Source organism: Lucilia sericata, unplaced genomic scaffold (genome assembly GCF_015586225.1).
Source record: "Lucilia sericata isolate MDLA Ls3-8-SP2 unplaced genomic scaffold, ASM1558622v1 Contig000470F_arrow, whole genome shotgun sequence".
Taxonomy (NCBI): Eukaryota; Metazoa; Arthropoda; class Insecta; order Diptera; family Calliphoridae; genus Lucilia; species Lucilia sericata.
In genome coordinates this window covers 237501-254688 of record NW_023994485.1, presented here as the reverse complement: position 1 = coordinate 254688, position 17188 = coordinate 237501, and the positions used below count along the sequence as shown (strand labels likewise).

Here is a 17188-nt window from a genome sequence, read left to right as displayed (position 1 = left end):
TGTCTACATTAAGTAATAAACATGTAAATCCCAAAAATTTCTTCATAAATTAATGAAACCTGTTTAAATTTGTTGTAAATTATTCATTTGAACACTTTTTTTGTCACCAGCTGTATACCTATCCATCTACACAAATTCGCTTCGTGTATGTAAAATAGTCTTTATGTCTGACTGACAAACAAAACAAAATCATAAATATTTATTTTGATTATATTTTCTTACATTTAACAACTTGCTGACGATACAATTTGTTTGATTTTAATCTAAAGACAATACCTACTTCTTCCACAAACAATTACAGTGGTCTAAACGAATTCATAAATTAAGTTTTTATTAAAATTAAGAATAGAAATTTACATCAAACAATTATTACCAAGATTTTTTTTAGTTTAAAAGAAATCAAAATTTTAGTTACACACATAATGCCAGATTCTTTAAATTCCTTTTTTAAACAAAAATTGCTACCCACTGTAACAATTATGACTAAAATGTTCAACATAAAGGTAGATAGATGGATGGATGGTGGAATTGCTTTGGATTGGGTTGGCTGAATGAATGAATGAATTGGATGCTGACTAAACATTTTAGACATTACTGAAATTCTTTATATCTATACGTTTTGGGATTTTTATTTCTTTTTGGGGAGCGAGTAAAAATTTTGTTGTTGTTTTTGTATTTTCTTGTTTGGGGTTTGCGTGTTGTCATAAAAATGTAAGAAAGCAACTGCAATAAAAATTATTTTACGACATTCTTATGGCCAGCAAGGAAAATGCTACTGATACCATAGCTGAAACCAACTGAGCGAATGAGTAGTGAGTGAATGAGGAGTGACTGACAGAGTCAGTGAGTGAGTGAGTTTATGCTGCAAAGCATAAAACTGTAATATATACACGCAATTGTTTAATGTTTTTACTCCTGGTTACATATTAATGTATGTCTGGCTGTATATGTTTTTGGTAAGATTAGCTTTCCAAACTGCATTATGCAGGGATATATAATACATTTTAATAAACAATTTCATAAGATAAACATTTTAACTACAAAATCTTTATAAACTTTATGGTCTTAATGGGTTTTCTTTCAAAAAAAAAAAATGAAACTTTATGAAACAATAAAATTTTGAACACATGTGTCTAGAGGTGCACTCTATACTAATTATAATAATATATACAATACATATGTACATGTGTTACATTTAAAAAAAGTACTTCCGTTTTTTACAAAAAACTAAATACTTTCAAATTAAGATTTGAAATAGTTTGTTAACATTTTCAGGAAGTTATTGAAGTATTCTAAAAATTGAGCTATCAAAAGTAAAATGTTTGACAGATAATTTTAAAAAATTTTGACAGCTTAAGACCCTATAAGCAGAGATCTAACATCAAACACAATAAACTCCATTGGTGGAGGGTCTGCTAAAGTCCACTTAACATTTGTTTATCTAAATGTCAATATTTTGTTATAATTCCTTATACGATATGGATAATAACATGGCGCCTATTTGGTTTACCCCTACATTTTCTTTACTTAATTGCTTAGAATATAATTTTCCATTTCAATTATCTTCATTAAAACCTGAAATCGGTAATATTAGATGGATAAATTTATGTTTGTTTAGTCTGTTTTAATGTTATGCTCAATAATTCTTAATTGTTTCTCAAAGAATCATGTTAAATGTCATAAAATATTAAATTCTCATTTTTGTAATTTTAATGCAACTGTATAATTTTGTCGTAAAGTTTTTGTTTTGTAACCATTTTTTTTTTTGCAAAATCAAGTCATCATGTTGGTGAAAATTAACTCTTAAAGTACTAAAACATTTTCAAACAGTTTATTACAATTTTTTTCTGCAACCAAACTATACTGTAGTAAAAATGCAAGCACCTGTTTTAAAAGTTCTGCTGATGATGTTGCCGATAATGATAAAGGAGTGTTTTCACAAAATTATAATAATATTAATTAATTTTGCAAGAATCGTATTGTTCATTCCTTTAAAACAATATTCCGAAAAACTAATAAAACTAACTACTTATTTATGGCATATTTACAAGGGTAGCAAATATGCCTTACTCCTTTTGCTATAAAAAAATATTTCTCCAGCCTTAATTTTATTTAGTATTGCAAATGTTTTTGGGAATTTTATGATATATTTAATCGTGGCATATTTACAACTCCTTTTTGCAATTGTTAGAAATATTGCAAATTAACTCGAGTATACATAGTAAATCCAAATGTTACTTAGATTAGAAAACTTTAAATTATAATTGCAAAAGTTATAAATTAACCATAATTTATTGCTTTAAAACACTAATTTCTTTGTATTGCATATTTACTAGCCCTGTGGGCAATGCCTTAAAGTCTTGCAAATTTAACTTAATAACGTAAATTACTGAATTAAGTAATTTATTATAAAAATATAAAAACTTTACTTTACCTGTCGTAGTACATTTACAAGAGTAGCAAAAGTAACTTAATTTGTTGCTTTAAAACGGGAAATATATTGTAATCAGCAATGTTATATATATTTTATATAATTTGATGTAAAAACACTTACATGTTGATTATTTACCAGTCCTGCTTAAAAATTCATAGTACATTTACAAGAGTAGCTAAACTAACTCAATTTGTTGCTTTAAAACGAGAAAAGCCTTTTGCAATCAGCAATATTATAAACATTTTATATTTTGATGTAAAAACACTGTCATGTTGTTTATTTACCAGTCTTACTTAAAAGAGATTTGCAGCCTTGCAAAGTTTTTCCACAAACAAAAACGTCATTAGTTGTTGCATTTTTGCAATGCTATAAAATCTGGCATATTAACATACATTAGTATAGTAAATTATAGTTTTATTTAGTTTAATTTTATTACTAAAATTGAAAACATTTTCTCATAGTATATTTGCAAGAGTAACAAAATTATCATAATTTCTTATTATAAAACTTGAAAATCTTTTTTAATTAAAAAATTAATATTTTAATGTGACACACTAATTTGTTGTTTATTTAACAGCCCTGCTTGAAAAAGGTTTTTTAAGTTTGCAATAAAAGTTATCACTTTTTCATAGTAAATTTACAAGAGTAGCAAATTTTACCCTATCAAGAGAAGATACATTTTAATTCTCATATTATTTAAAAATAATAATTTCTTGCAAATTTACCATTTCTATTTACCATCTTGAAAATTGTCAAAAGTATGGTATATTTACAAGACTAACACATTTTTGTGGGAAAATCGATTTTAATTCTCAATTTTATTGTTATATAGAAAGTATTATGATTTAGTGTAAAAATACTTATTTGTTGCAAATTTACCACTTCAATTTACCATCCTGCACATTGGTACAAGTGTAGTAAAACTCAGTTTTACACAATTTAGTATTTAGTTTAAAAAAAATTTTGCGTTTTTTGCAAAAATTTCAAATTTAATGTTGCAATACTAATTTCTTTATGTGTTGCATATTTACAAGACCTTATGGCTGCATGTTAAAACACTAATTTCTTTATATGTTGAATATTTACTAAAGTAGATCACAGTTTTAAGTAATTTAGTTTTTCACTATTGCAATCTTAAGCATTTTTGCTAACATTGTACATTTACAAGCTTTGAAATCTTTCAAACAACTGTCTAGTTATTGGCAGCTATTGAGTAGTCGTCATTATTTTTTGTTATTTTGCAATTTGCAAAGTAAGAGTGTGTGTGGTATTTTTCGTTGTGGCATAATGATGTAGATGAGTGTTGAAAAAAAGTGTTCAGCATTTTTATGGTACATTGATGATGGTTGAGGTATATCGGCTGTTGTGCTGTTTATTATCTGCATCATTCAGATGCTCTTGATGCGGCTTTAAGCACTCGACCAACCAACCAATCGGCCACTTACATACATTGACCACGAAATTAAGTTGTTTGTAATGATCTTTAAATGCTCATCAGAGTATTTGCTAATTTAAATGCCACTCCTATAAGTTTCAAATTTTCAACACAACAACAACAACAACAAAAAATATAAATAACGGCAATAATATGACAGATAAAGATTAAAATCTTTATTTAACTTTAATGGAAGAACACAGAATGTATGTTAATCACTGAAGTTGCATTTTCTTTTATATTATTTCGTTCGTTCTTTCTTTCGTCTAATCTTTAAACAATTCAACATTCTACTACTACTATGTCTGTGTCTGTGTAAACTTCTATCGTAAAAATTTTAATTTATGCTTTTAAAACGCCTCATAATGCAAGTTTTTCAGTTTTTCCATCCATCTAAAGGCAAGAAGAGAGTTTTTGTTTTCCTGCTGCAGACATAAATAGCAAACGAAATAAACCACTTGCCATTAAAATGAAACAAAATGCTACTCTGATGCCTCCATGTGGCTGTTTGTTGAAGATGAGTATCGCAATAGTAACCATTTCCCTTCCCTGTACTAAAATTCAGTACTCATTCGCTCGTTTACTACATTTTGCAATCAATTCAAATGTTCTACCACAAAAAAAAAAAACAATTTATTGAAATGTAATAAAAATTGTAATTAATTGAAATAGAAGAAAAAAATTCATAATAAATATGAAAAACAAATATGCGTATTTTTTTATACACATTCAAGTATTTTAGATGATTGCAAATAAATGATTGTAGTTAGTATTTATTTACTTACTTAACAGCACCCACCCCCATCATGTTGCAACATAGAAAGAGCAAAAAAAAAAAAAAAAAAAAAAAACTGATTAAATTGCATACTTTTCAGTTTTGTTCCTAGTCTGAGGGAAAATATTGAATGCTTTTTTAAATAGTTTGGGTCACAAGAGAATGAAAAAGCCAAAAGCTACAATTAAACAATAAGTCTAGATTTTTTTCTACAAAACAATACAATGATTAATACAGTTAAGTTCAATATTACAGCAATGTTGCATTGTGTAATTGAATTGTAAAAATCTTTAAGTTTTTAAAGGAAATATGTGACAAGCCTTTACAAAGTTGTACTTCAATCATAAAGAAATTAGCCAGTTTTAAAACCATAGCAGTTAGGGCTTGTAAATATGCAACATCTAAAATGTTGACAAGCTTAACTTCAGAGCAAAGTATAAAAAAGATTTTCGGGGTTATGGCTCAAAAATGTATTTTATATTTAATATGTCTATATTTACTACTATTGCAAATATACAACGACTAGTATTTTCTAAAACAATATTTACATTTTTATCTTAATATACTGATAATAGCAATTAGCTTCAATAAGTTATTCACTGAAAAAACCTGTAGCCAATTAACGTACAGCCTTTCAAATTCGTTGTAAATTTACTACAAATAATTTCTACTTGTAAAACTGTCATCTTTATGAAAATATCAATCAAAATCAATTAACATTTTTATGTTTATTTCTTAATTTTTTTTTCTTTCTGTTCTCTTGGCAATTCTATAACTTTATTTATTTAAAGTCGTAAATCATTATTAACAGTATATTAAGAGAAAAAGTCATTTAAATCATTTTATTATTAAACAGATGCTCATTTTTTTATAACGATTAAAGAAATGTCTTTTTTCTTGTTTCCAAACCAACTTATTTAAAGAAATTTGAAATCAATTTTGAAATAAAAAATTTAGAACTGATAACAAATTTAAAGAAAACAGAACAATTGTTTTGCTTAATAATTTCTTAAATTTATTACATGTTCTGTGTAATGCAACATGTTGCAAGAGTTAAGTGCTTAAGTACTATAATTTTGCAGTTATATAAATTGTAATAAAATATGGTTTCTAACTTCTGATTAGAAAAATAAATATTGTAGAAAGATTGTAAAATTTCATATAAAATTTTGAAAACGAAAGAAGTTTACCAGGTGTGATTTTGGTATTTTCCTACATCAATTACAATGGTAGCATTCTCGCTAGATTGCTATGACTAGACTATAGACAAGACTAGACCATAGACTAGGCTAGACTATAGACTAGACTAGAGACTAGACTAGACTATCGAATACACTATAAACTAGGCTATAGACTAGACTAGACTAGACTATAGACTAGACTATAGACTAGACTATAGACTAGACTATAGACTAGACTATAGACTAGACTATAGACTATACTATAGACTAGACTATAGACTAGACTATAGACTAGACTATAGACTAGACTATAGACTAGATTATAGACTAGACTATAGACTAGATTATAAACTAGACTAGACTATAGACTAGACTATAGACTAGACTATAGACTAGACTATAGACTAGACTATAGATTAGACTATAGACTAGACTATAGACTAGACTATAGACTAGACTAGACTAGACTATAGACTAGACTATAGACTATAGACTAGACTATAGACTAGACTATAGACTAGACTATAGACTAGACTATAGACTAGACTATAGACTAGACTATAGACTAGACTATAAACTAGACTATAGACTAGACTATAGACTAGACTATAGACTAGACTATAGACTAGACTATAGACTAGACTACTAGACTATAGACTAGACTATAGACTAGACTATAGACTAGACTATAGACTAGACTATAGACTAGACTATAGACTAGACTATATACTAGACTATAGACTAGACTATAGACTAGACTATAGACTAGACTATAGACTAGACTTAGACTAGACTATAGACTAGACTATAGACTAGACTATAGACTAGACTATAGACTAGACTATAGACTAGACTATAGACTAGACTATAGACTGACTATAGACTAGACTATCGACTACACTATAAACTAGGCTATAGACTAGACTATAGACTAGACTATAGACTAGACTATAGACTAGACTATAGACTAGACTATAGACTAGACTATAGACTAGACTATAGACTAGACTATAGACTAGACTATAGACTAGACTATAGACTAGACTATAGACTAGACTATAGACTAGACTATAGACTAGACTATAGACTAGACTATAGACTAGACTATAGACTAGACTATACTAGACTATAGACTAGACTATAGACTATAGACTAGACTATAGACTAGACTATAGACTAGACTATAGACTAGACTATAGACTAGAAGACTATAGACTGACTATAGACTAGACTATAGACTAGACTATAGGCTAGACTATCGACTACACTATAAACTAGGCTATAGACTAGACTATAGACTAGACTATAGACTAGACTATAGACTAGACTATAGACTAGACTATAGACTAGACTATAGACTTGACTATAGACTAGACTATAGACTAGACTATAGACTAGACTATAGACTAGACTATAGACTAGACTATAGACTATACTATAGACTAGACTATAGACTAGACTATAGACAAGACTATAGACTACACTATAGACTAGACTATAGACCGAACTATAAAATATCCTTTAAACTAGACTTTAGCCTTGAATATACTTCAGACTAGACTATAGACTAGAAAATAGACAATACTATAGACAGGATATGGATATGACTATATACTATACTTAGACTTTAGACTAGGCTATTTAATATACTTTAGGCTTTATTATAGACTAGACTATATAATATACTTTAGACTAGACTTTAGGCCAAACTATAAACTAGACTTTGGACTATATTACAGAATAGAAAATAAACATTATCATTAAAAAAAAATAAAAAAATCCTCTTAAACTAGTTTAAAACCTTTGTCTCGAAATTCCCCCATGAAAAAATGTGGTAATTACACTTATATATTTAGACACGAAGCCATCATTTTTTATTGCAGAGTTATTATGCGTTTATGTATTTCTTGTATTGATTTCAATACATCATCCAACCATTCATTGAACCATCCATCCATCTATCTATCGATCATCTTGAAAAAGTCAATCAACACCTTCTCATCATCAATACCACATTAACGAAAACATTAAATAAATGCAATGGAAAAGACCAACACAAATAACAAAAAAAGAATTTCTAATGAGTTCATTTAAATACAAATATCTATACATTTTACAATTTCCTTTTTAACAAATGTTAAAGAAGAAAATTCAAGGAATTTATACATCAAGTGATAATACATCAAATCAAATCATTTTACTTAACAATTTTGATACTTTTCTCATTGTAAGAATATAAATTCTTAAGTAAAGATATGTATAATGCATTTGCTTTCGTTTATATTATTTGGTAGATTGATATATTTGTAGATTTGATTGACTAACTGCATTGCATTTCATTTGTGCCCTGAAAGTAAGTCTTTTTAATTTATCTTGAAGTATGAGTATGTATTACTTATTCATACTCACACACACACACACTCATTTTCTAGAATGTGTGAATATATTTGTTAAAGAAGAAGTCTATTTTGTCAAAAGGATTAACTTTTTGTTTAACAGTTTGTCTGTTATGTCCGTTTGTAGGTCTGTTTGTCTGCCAGTCTTTGTAAATGTTATTCTGTGGCTATTATTACAATTAGTCTGTTTGTATTTGAATGGACATAAAGAATCTAAAATAGCTATTATTTCATAGATACATAAACATACTTATAAACATACAACATACATACATACATAGGTATGTACTTACATAAGTACATATTTGTTTGTAGCTTACATTGAGTATTATTGCAAGTTTAGTTTTAGTTGTTTAATACCTTAAGTATTTTGCTTTTAGCCAAACTAATATCATCAACATCAATATCAATGAAAACGAAAAATACGAACCAAGAAAAAAAAACATAATACTTTCTATAGTTTAATATCTCAAAGAATAGGTGTGTTCATTACATGAGTATTTTATACCGATTAAGGTTTGTTCTTTTCACCAGTTTATTGTATTATTTTACTTTATTTGTACATTATTACCCTAATTAAATAAATGGCCCAAACGACAAATTTATGTAAACGTCTGTTGAGGCTTTATTTATTTCTCAAGAAGTTGTAAAGTAATAAATTAAAGTTGAGAATTATTAGAATTGCTATATTAAAATAATTAATAAAAACTGGACTAGATACTAGACTATAGATATACTAGACTGCAGACCATATTATAAACTAGCCTATATATTAGACTGTAGACTAGACTACTCACTAGTTTATAGACTAGACTGTAGACTAGACAATAGACTAGGCTAAAGACTAGATTATATACTAGACTATAGACTGGAATAAATCATAGACTTGACCATAGACTGGAATAAATCATTGACTAGACTTTAGAGTGGATTATAGACTAGAGCGTAGACTAGACTATAAACTAGATTATAGACTAGACTAAAGACTGAACTATAAACAAGGCTATATACTAACCTAAAGACTAGGCTATAGACTAGACTAAAGACTAGACCATAGACAAGACTATAGACTGGACTATAGACTAGACTAAATAGTAGACTAGAGACTAGACTGCAGACTAGACTACAGACTAGACTAAAGTGTAGACTAGACTATTGACTAGTCTGTAGGCTTGACTACAAACCAAACTATAGACTAGATTATATACAAGACTATATACAAGTCTAAAGACTAGACTAAAGACTAGGCTAAAGACTAGACTATAAACTATACTATAAAATAGACTATGGACTAGTCTATGGTCTAGACTATGTACTATACTACAGACTAAACTATAGACTTGACTATAGACTAAGCTATAGACTTGACTATAGACTAGACTATAGAATATACTAAAGACTAGACTATAGATTAGACTAGACTATAGACTAGACTATAGACTAGACTATAAGACTAGACTATAGACTAGACTATAGACTAGGCTATAGACTAGACTATAGACTAGACTATAGACTAGACTATAGACTAGACTATAGACTAGACTATAGACTAGACTATAAGACTAGACTATAGATTAGACTATAGACTAGGCTATAGACTAGACTATAGACTAGACTATAGACTAGACTATAGACTAGGCTATAGACTAGACTATAGACTAGGCTATAGACTAGACTATAGACTAGACTATAAGACTAGACTATAGATTAGACTATAGACTAGGCTATAGACTAGGCTATAGACTAGACTATAGACTAGGCTGTAGACTAGACTATAGACTAGACTATAGACTAGACTATAGACTAGACTATAGACTAGACTATAGACTAGACTATAGACTAGACTATAGACTAGACTATAGACTAGACTATAGACTAGGCTATAGACTAGACTATAGACTAGACTATAAGACTAGACTATAGATTAGACTATAGACTAGGCTATAGACTAGACTATAGACTAGACTATAGACTAGACTATAGACTAGGCTATAGACTAGACTATAGACTAGGCTATAGACTAGACTATAGACTAGACTATAAGACTAGACTATAGATTAGACTATAGACTAGGCTATAGACTAGGCTATAGACTAGACTATAGACTAGGCTGTAGACTAGACTATAGACTAGACTATAGACTAGACTATAGACTAGACTATAGACTAGACTATAGACTAGACTATAGACTAGACTATAGACTAGGCTATAGACTAGACTATAGACTAGACTATAGACTAGAATATAGACTAGACTATAAACTAGACTATAGACTAGACTATAGACTAGACTATAAACTATACTATATAGACTGGACTATAGACTAGACTAGACTAGACTAGAGACTAGACTCGATTACAGACTAGAGTATAGATTAGACTGAAGACTAGACTATACTAGTATCTAAAATTGTCATATAAGACCTTTTCCACTTCGAAATTCCAAAAAAAAAGTACAAAATAAGAGCAAAATAAAATGTCCATAATCATTTCATTCATTGAGTGTTGTTGTATTTTTTGTAACTTTTTTTTTGTTGCCTCTAGCGGTCAGTAGTTTTTCAATTGGTATTAAAATTCTATTACATTTGCGCTTAAATATATTCTGTCATTTGTTATTTTGTCGTTTTGTTGTTCAATTTTTATTTATGGGTACTTGTAGGGGTTTACATGAAGATTTGCTACTTTAAGGGAAATTTGATCAGTGTAATGTGTCAGAGTTCTATAATATTGATTAGATGCAATGTGTATACGGTTAATAAAATTCAACATTTATTTTTTTTATTTTCAAAATTTTTTCTTAGCTAAATACTTATGTGATGGTTTTTTATTTCTTAAGACTCATCTAAACATTTTAAAATAAATATTTATTTTTCTTTATTTGATTAGGTTGTTTTTTGCAAAATTAAGTAAAAATTTAAAATAATAAACAAAAAATTTGTTTAATGTTTAGAAAGAAAAATAATAATCAATTAAATAAAACAGGAGAAAGAGAAACATATATAAAAATTAAAGAATATAAAAAGATCTGCTCATTAGTGGGAAAATAATCTAAATGAAAAGTTTGGACAATAAATAAACTAAAACTAAATGCTTATTTATATAACCATTATCTAGTTAGTTTATGATAGTTTGAAGATTTTAAATGGTTCTTCACTAAGAACCCAATAGAGTTTGAACACAAACAAAACTTTTTCTTGCCAAACACCCAGTTTTTCATCCATCAATCTCAAAATGTTTTTCAAACATAATTCATTTTCTTTTGCTAAATTTCTCTACAATTGCAAAAGAATTGTTTGAATACTTAAAACAAATTATAACCGAAAAACAATTAATTTCTTTAGTTTTTAGTAAGAAAAACACAAACCCATCATAATTTTTAAACCACATTATATTGGACAAGAACAAATAAACATAACAAAAGTTTTCTTTTCTTTTTTTTTTCTCAGTCATTTCTATTTATTTTGTGATTAAATTGAAAAACATCGTAAATATCTAGGAAAACTTTTTTTAGAAATTTATTTGAATATTTCTTGTTCTTGTACGTTTGTTAAATGTGTAAAAGATTTCTTAACATTTCCCCTCCACATTTGACCGCTGAAGAAACAGACATAAATTAAATTTATTTAAGACTTTTTTCTTCTTCCATTGATGTTTGTATCTAGGGATGATCTGTTGAAAAAGTATATTTCATGTTATCTGTTTGGCCTGCGTTTTTGGTATTTATAATAATTTATTAACAATTTATTGGTTTTATTTAAATAAATAACATTCACGAGTTGTTGTTTATTATAATAATTCTTTATGATCTTGTAAAGCATTTTAAATGACTATAAATAAACCATTAATTAGTGGTTTTTCTGTTGGAAGGTGGGTATTTCAAAAGTTTGAGAAAATTATAACAGTTTTCGCAATGTTTATTTTTTAAGATTTTTTAATATTGTCAACATTTTAACAAAATTTTGATTAAAAAAAAAAACATAAAATTCATGTTTTGTCAAGTTTTTACATGATGTTATTTAGGAAATATCACTATGAGTTGAATTCAGAAGTCTTTTTTAAGGTACGTTAACACCTATCAAATATTTGGCGAAAGTTACGTGACCCCTAAACATTCGACATTTTCCCTACCAGCGATTGAAAATCCTGATCTCAGTTCATTATGTTCAGAAATGATTTTCTAAATTTTTTTCGAAATTGGTCTTAAAAATTCCGTAATTTTTTACTCTATCATATGATATCGCCTCAATCGTTTAAGAATTCAGAGACATCCGTGTAACAACAGATCCCTTCGGGGTTTTTCTCTAATGTTCCACTTAAACATGCTATGGTCATCATAATGCTCATGGCTCCATCCTTCATGTGATTGCAGAAGCTTAAGCTAGAATTGATTTTATTACGTTTTCCTAAAGTCAGTGTGTCATAAGTATGTAGTTGGACTGAGATCCCATATCGAGCATATAGATCTCGTACATAGCGCCCAGCATTGATTTGCTTTGTTGGTTCTATTCTCTACGAATTATTTTAATTTCAGTTTTCTTACATAGATTATGCTATCGATCTGACCAAGAACCGATCCCCCGGGGCATTGGACCTTCTTGGTGTTATTGCAATACACACTGGTAGCCCCAGTACCTGCCTGCCGGGACTATAAACTGATAATGATCAAATGTATCCTTGGTCTTTCCTTGGAATTATTTGAACCACATAATCTTGTACCACGGTAACCGATAGCCCGCAGGGCACAGTTTCGGACTTTGTCTTGTCCCGGTTATTGGAGATGTACCTACCTTCGTAGTGCACATCGTGGCTATGGTTTAAACCCAAATTCGCGAGAATGTCGCTTGAAAGGTAAAGTCTATGATTCGGCATAAGTTCGGTTCTGTTCCCAAGACAGCCGATAACCCAAAGTTGAGTGACTATGGGATTAATTGTTGGAAATGAGTTGGTGTTAAGTGCATATGATATAGGATAGATGGGTATACGGTACTTACCCACCCGTATACGAAGAGTGAGTGTGCCGGATGATGTTCTCTATGAGTGTGTTGAATGAATGAGAAGTTGTTACGGATGAAAGGTATCTTATATATATGATACCATTGAATTTTTCTTCCTTAACCAGGTATGTTCAGGGTTTACTCTGTTCATACCAGATTTACTACAATGTGTGCTCTCTGTAAGTATGAACAGGTCCTCGGCTTATTTGATGGACTAGTGTTTCGATGCAGACTCAACATCTGGTTGTAAACGGAAGTGATGTTTTTACATCTCGGGATAGCTCAAGTACTTGAGCAAAGTGCTTGAACATAGACGGGCAGAACCGTCTAATCAGCTCATCCAGTGGTTGAAAAAGTACCACCAATACGGCAGGATCATGTCCAAGGACCGAGTTTCAGTGTTCGATTTAAAATATCGTTTTTTAATCATACTAGTAATAATTGTTTAATAAATTTTAATTTTCATTCGTTCTGGAAACTTAAAACAAGTTTGATCTTCAAGTTTGAGGTTGGAGCATCTTTTAAACCAAAAATTTAAAAATTTTAGAAATATTTCTTTTTTTATGATTTTCTACTATTTTTTTCTCAATTATCTATTAAAATGTATAATATTTTCCAACCAAAATTTTTATTTTGTTTATCTAATTTTTGATCGATTATAGCTTGTATTTTTAAATTTTTATGCGTTTTGTTTCACGCTGTTAAATGTTTTCAATAAAATGATTTCGTTTCGTTTTTTTGTTTATAAAAATTTTTATTGAAACAATTACAACAAAAAATCTTTCTAAGTGCATGCTTGTTAATAAACAATTAATTAAGTTATTAATAATCAAAATTAAACAGTGGGGGTTGTGGTGTTGTTTGTTGTTTTATAAAAATCGATCATTTAGAACCAATTTCATGAAATTTGATTAGATTTTGATTTAAATATAAATGTTTATACCCCGCCTCTCAGTTGCTTTGCTGAGTTCATATAAAAATAATAAATTTCCAATTAAAAGTTGGTTTTTGTCTAGACTAAATGACACGTAACAGTGGCGGCACCGTATGTTGAAAATTAAAAGTTCACCTCCAAACTGGTGAGTTTTGTTACAAACAAAACCCTGCTAAACAAACGGGGCAAACTAATATAGTAAAGACACAAACCTTAAAAGAATTAAATCAGTGTTGCCAGAAAAATTTTGACTCATGTCCCCAATCTTATGCTTGTTGTCTACAAAAAAATCCCCATTTTTAAATTGAATTACCTATAATTTTCTCCAAAATTTGTTCATGAAAAGGCACTGTTTTATTTTTAAAAAGAGAAATTTCGGAATTTGCTTCCAAATGGGCCGCCCGCAATACAATTAAAACAGCCATGCATATATTAATTAAGCAGAAATCGTAAACATGATGAAATTTTCAGAGGTTGTCTGTGATTTTTGCTCATATCTCCGTTATCTATGGAGGGATTTTTTTGATTTTAAATAGGAAACTTCTCGAAAGCATGTTTGACAGAATTATTTGAATCCCGAAGATATCTGGGGTCTTCAGAAAATTTCAACAGTCGCACAGATGGACATGGCAAAGATAACATTTAACAAAAAAGGATCTTCCTGATGTTGGATAATTTTTAAAAAAGTGAACTTTTTGGTAATTTTTTTGTTTTTTAAAAGGTACTTTTTGAATTTTCTATAATATTGAACCTAGAAATATAAAAATAAGTATGTAGAGTCTTAATTAGGTGAGAACCTATAAAAGGGAACTTTTTGGTACTTTTTCATTTTTCAAAAGGTACTTTTTGAATATTATATAATATTAAACCTAGGAACATGAAATTAAGTATGTAGATTCGGAATTAGGTGAGAACACATAAAAGGGAGTTTTTTGGTACTTTTTCGTTTTTCAAAAGGTATTTTTTAAGTTTTCTATAATAAGGAACCCAGAACCATGAAATTAAGTATGTAGAGCCCGGATTAGGCAAGAACACATAAAAAGGGACTTTTTGGTACTTTTTCGTTCTGCAAAAAATACTTTTTGAATTATCTATAATATTGAAGCTAGAAATATGAAATTAAGTATTACATTTTTACAAAATTTTTCAATAAAAATCGATTTAATGAATCATTACATTAACATTTTACATATTTACTTTACTACAATTTTTTACTTCCTTTCATTACAGCGAACAGGAAAATTTCATTTCCGAACATACCGTTATGGCCGTATTCACCTCACAGGGTCAGGTGGGTGGACCCTGTCGTTATATGCCCGCAACACGACGACAAAATCATCAATGCCGCAAAGAATTCGGTTTGCCCGATACCATACGTGAGGCCAGACGTTTAGCAACGACACACTGTGAGGATCAGTTTCGTTATGATCGCTGGAATTGTTCCATAGAAATTCGAGGAAAAAGAAATATTTTCAAAAAACTTTATAAAGAAACAGCATTTGTACATGCTCTGACCGCTGCAGCAATGACACATTCCATCGCCAGGGCCTGTGCTGAGGGTAGAATGACAAAATGCAGTTGTGGTCCGAGGAAACAAAATCGTGCTGATCAAACATTTCAATGGGGTGGCTGTAATGATAATTTAAAACATGGCAAACGAGTGACAAGAAGTTTTCTCGATCTGCGTGGTGGAGATAGTGATGAAGTCACCGAAATATTGCGACATGATTCAGAGGTAATATAATCATAAACTTTACAAAAATATCGAGTTATTAATTGAATTTTTTTGAAAACTTTCTTTAGGTCGGCATCGAAGCTGTATCCACTTTAATGAAGGATAAATGTAAATGTCATGGTGTTTCTGGTTCTTGTTCGATGAAAACCTGTTGGAAGAAATTATCAGATTTTAATGCCACAGCCACGCTACTGAGACAGAAATACAATCAGGCCATACGAAAGGCACCAAATGCACGCACAATGCGCAGAGAGGCTCCCTCAAGTCGAGTGAAAAAACCCAAACAACGACGGAAGAAAGTAAGTTTTAACTACAATCCAAATATCATAAAGAAATCATGTTTAATTTTCATTTAATTATTCTAATTACAGCAACAACAATCACAGTATACAACGTTATACTATTTGGAAACCTCACCCACTTATTGTTCCGTTACTAAGGATCGTCAATGTCTGAATCCAGACAACTGTGCGAATCTCTGCTGTGGGCGTGGCTATACGACACGCGTTTTCAAGCAAGTGGAAAAATGTCGCTGTCGCTTTAACAATGGACGCTGTTGCCAATTGATCTGCGATTATTGTCAACGCTACGAAGATAGATATTTTTGTAAATAGATTTCTTTTTGTGTTAGTTTTTCTTTTTTAAATATTTAATTTAATTTTAACTTAACTCATCTACTTCTTTATTTTATTTTTGTATTGTATTTTATTTCATTCCTATTTATAATAAATGTATGTGTGTGTATGTTGAAGTAATAAGTAGTAGCGTAGAGACATGATAAGGACAGACTCCCAAAGTCCTTTATTATTATATTAATTTTTTTTATTAATTTTTAATTTTACTAAATTTTTTTTATAAATATACAAAATATATAAATATATATATTGTCCGGCGACATCACCACCAAGATGGCATAACTGTATTAAAAATCGAAATATTTTTTATTTAATTGTATGATAAAATAAAGGAAACAGAAAAAAAAACACTGAAAAGAAAATGAGAAAAAAAATCGAAAAAATAAACGAAAAAAAACAAACTTATTTAAAAATCAGTCACAAAAAATATTTAAATAATAATTATAATAATTATAATTTTATTAATAATAATATCGTAACTTTAAATATTTTTAATTTATAAAATATACAATAAGAACAACCAACAACAACAAAACCAAAAAATAAATAAATAAAAAAATTTTCAAATAAAATAGAAAAAAATCCAGCAACTGATACGATTAATTTAAAACCAAAATATAAACATCAAACGAAAAAAAAACAAATCATGTTATTAATTTTTAATTGGAAA

General features: G+C 29.1%; 1 protein-coding gene across 1 annotated transcript in view; it reads left to right on the top strand.

The window, feature by feature from the left end:
* LOC119605279 (protein Wnt-4) overlaps positions 1-16845 on the top strand; it is a 59788-nt gene extending 42943 nt beyond the window's left edge. The window contains exons 2-4 of the mRNA XM_037958305.1: positions 15379-15883; positions 15952-16182; positions 16255-16845. Coding sequence (XP_037814233.1) covers positions 15379-15883; positions 15952-16182; positions 16255-16497 — 979 coding nt within the window. The 3' untranslated portion in view covers positions 16498-16845. The remainder of the gene's footprint in view (positions 1-15378; positions 15884-15951; positions 16183-16254) is intronic.
* The last annotated feature ends 343 nt before the right edge of the window (positions 16846-17188 follow it).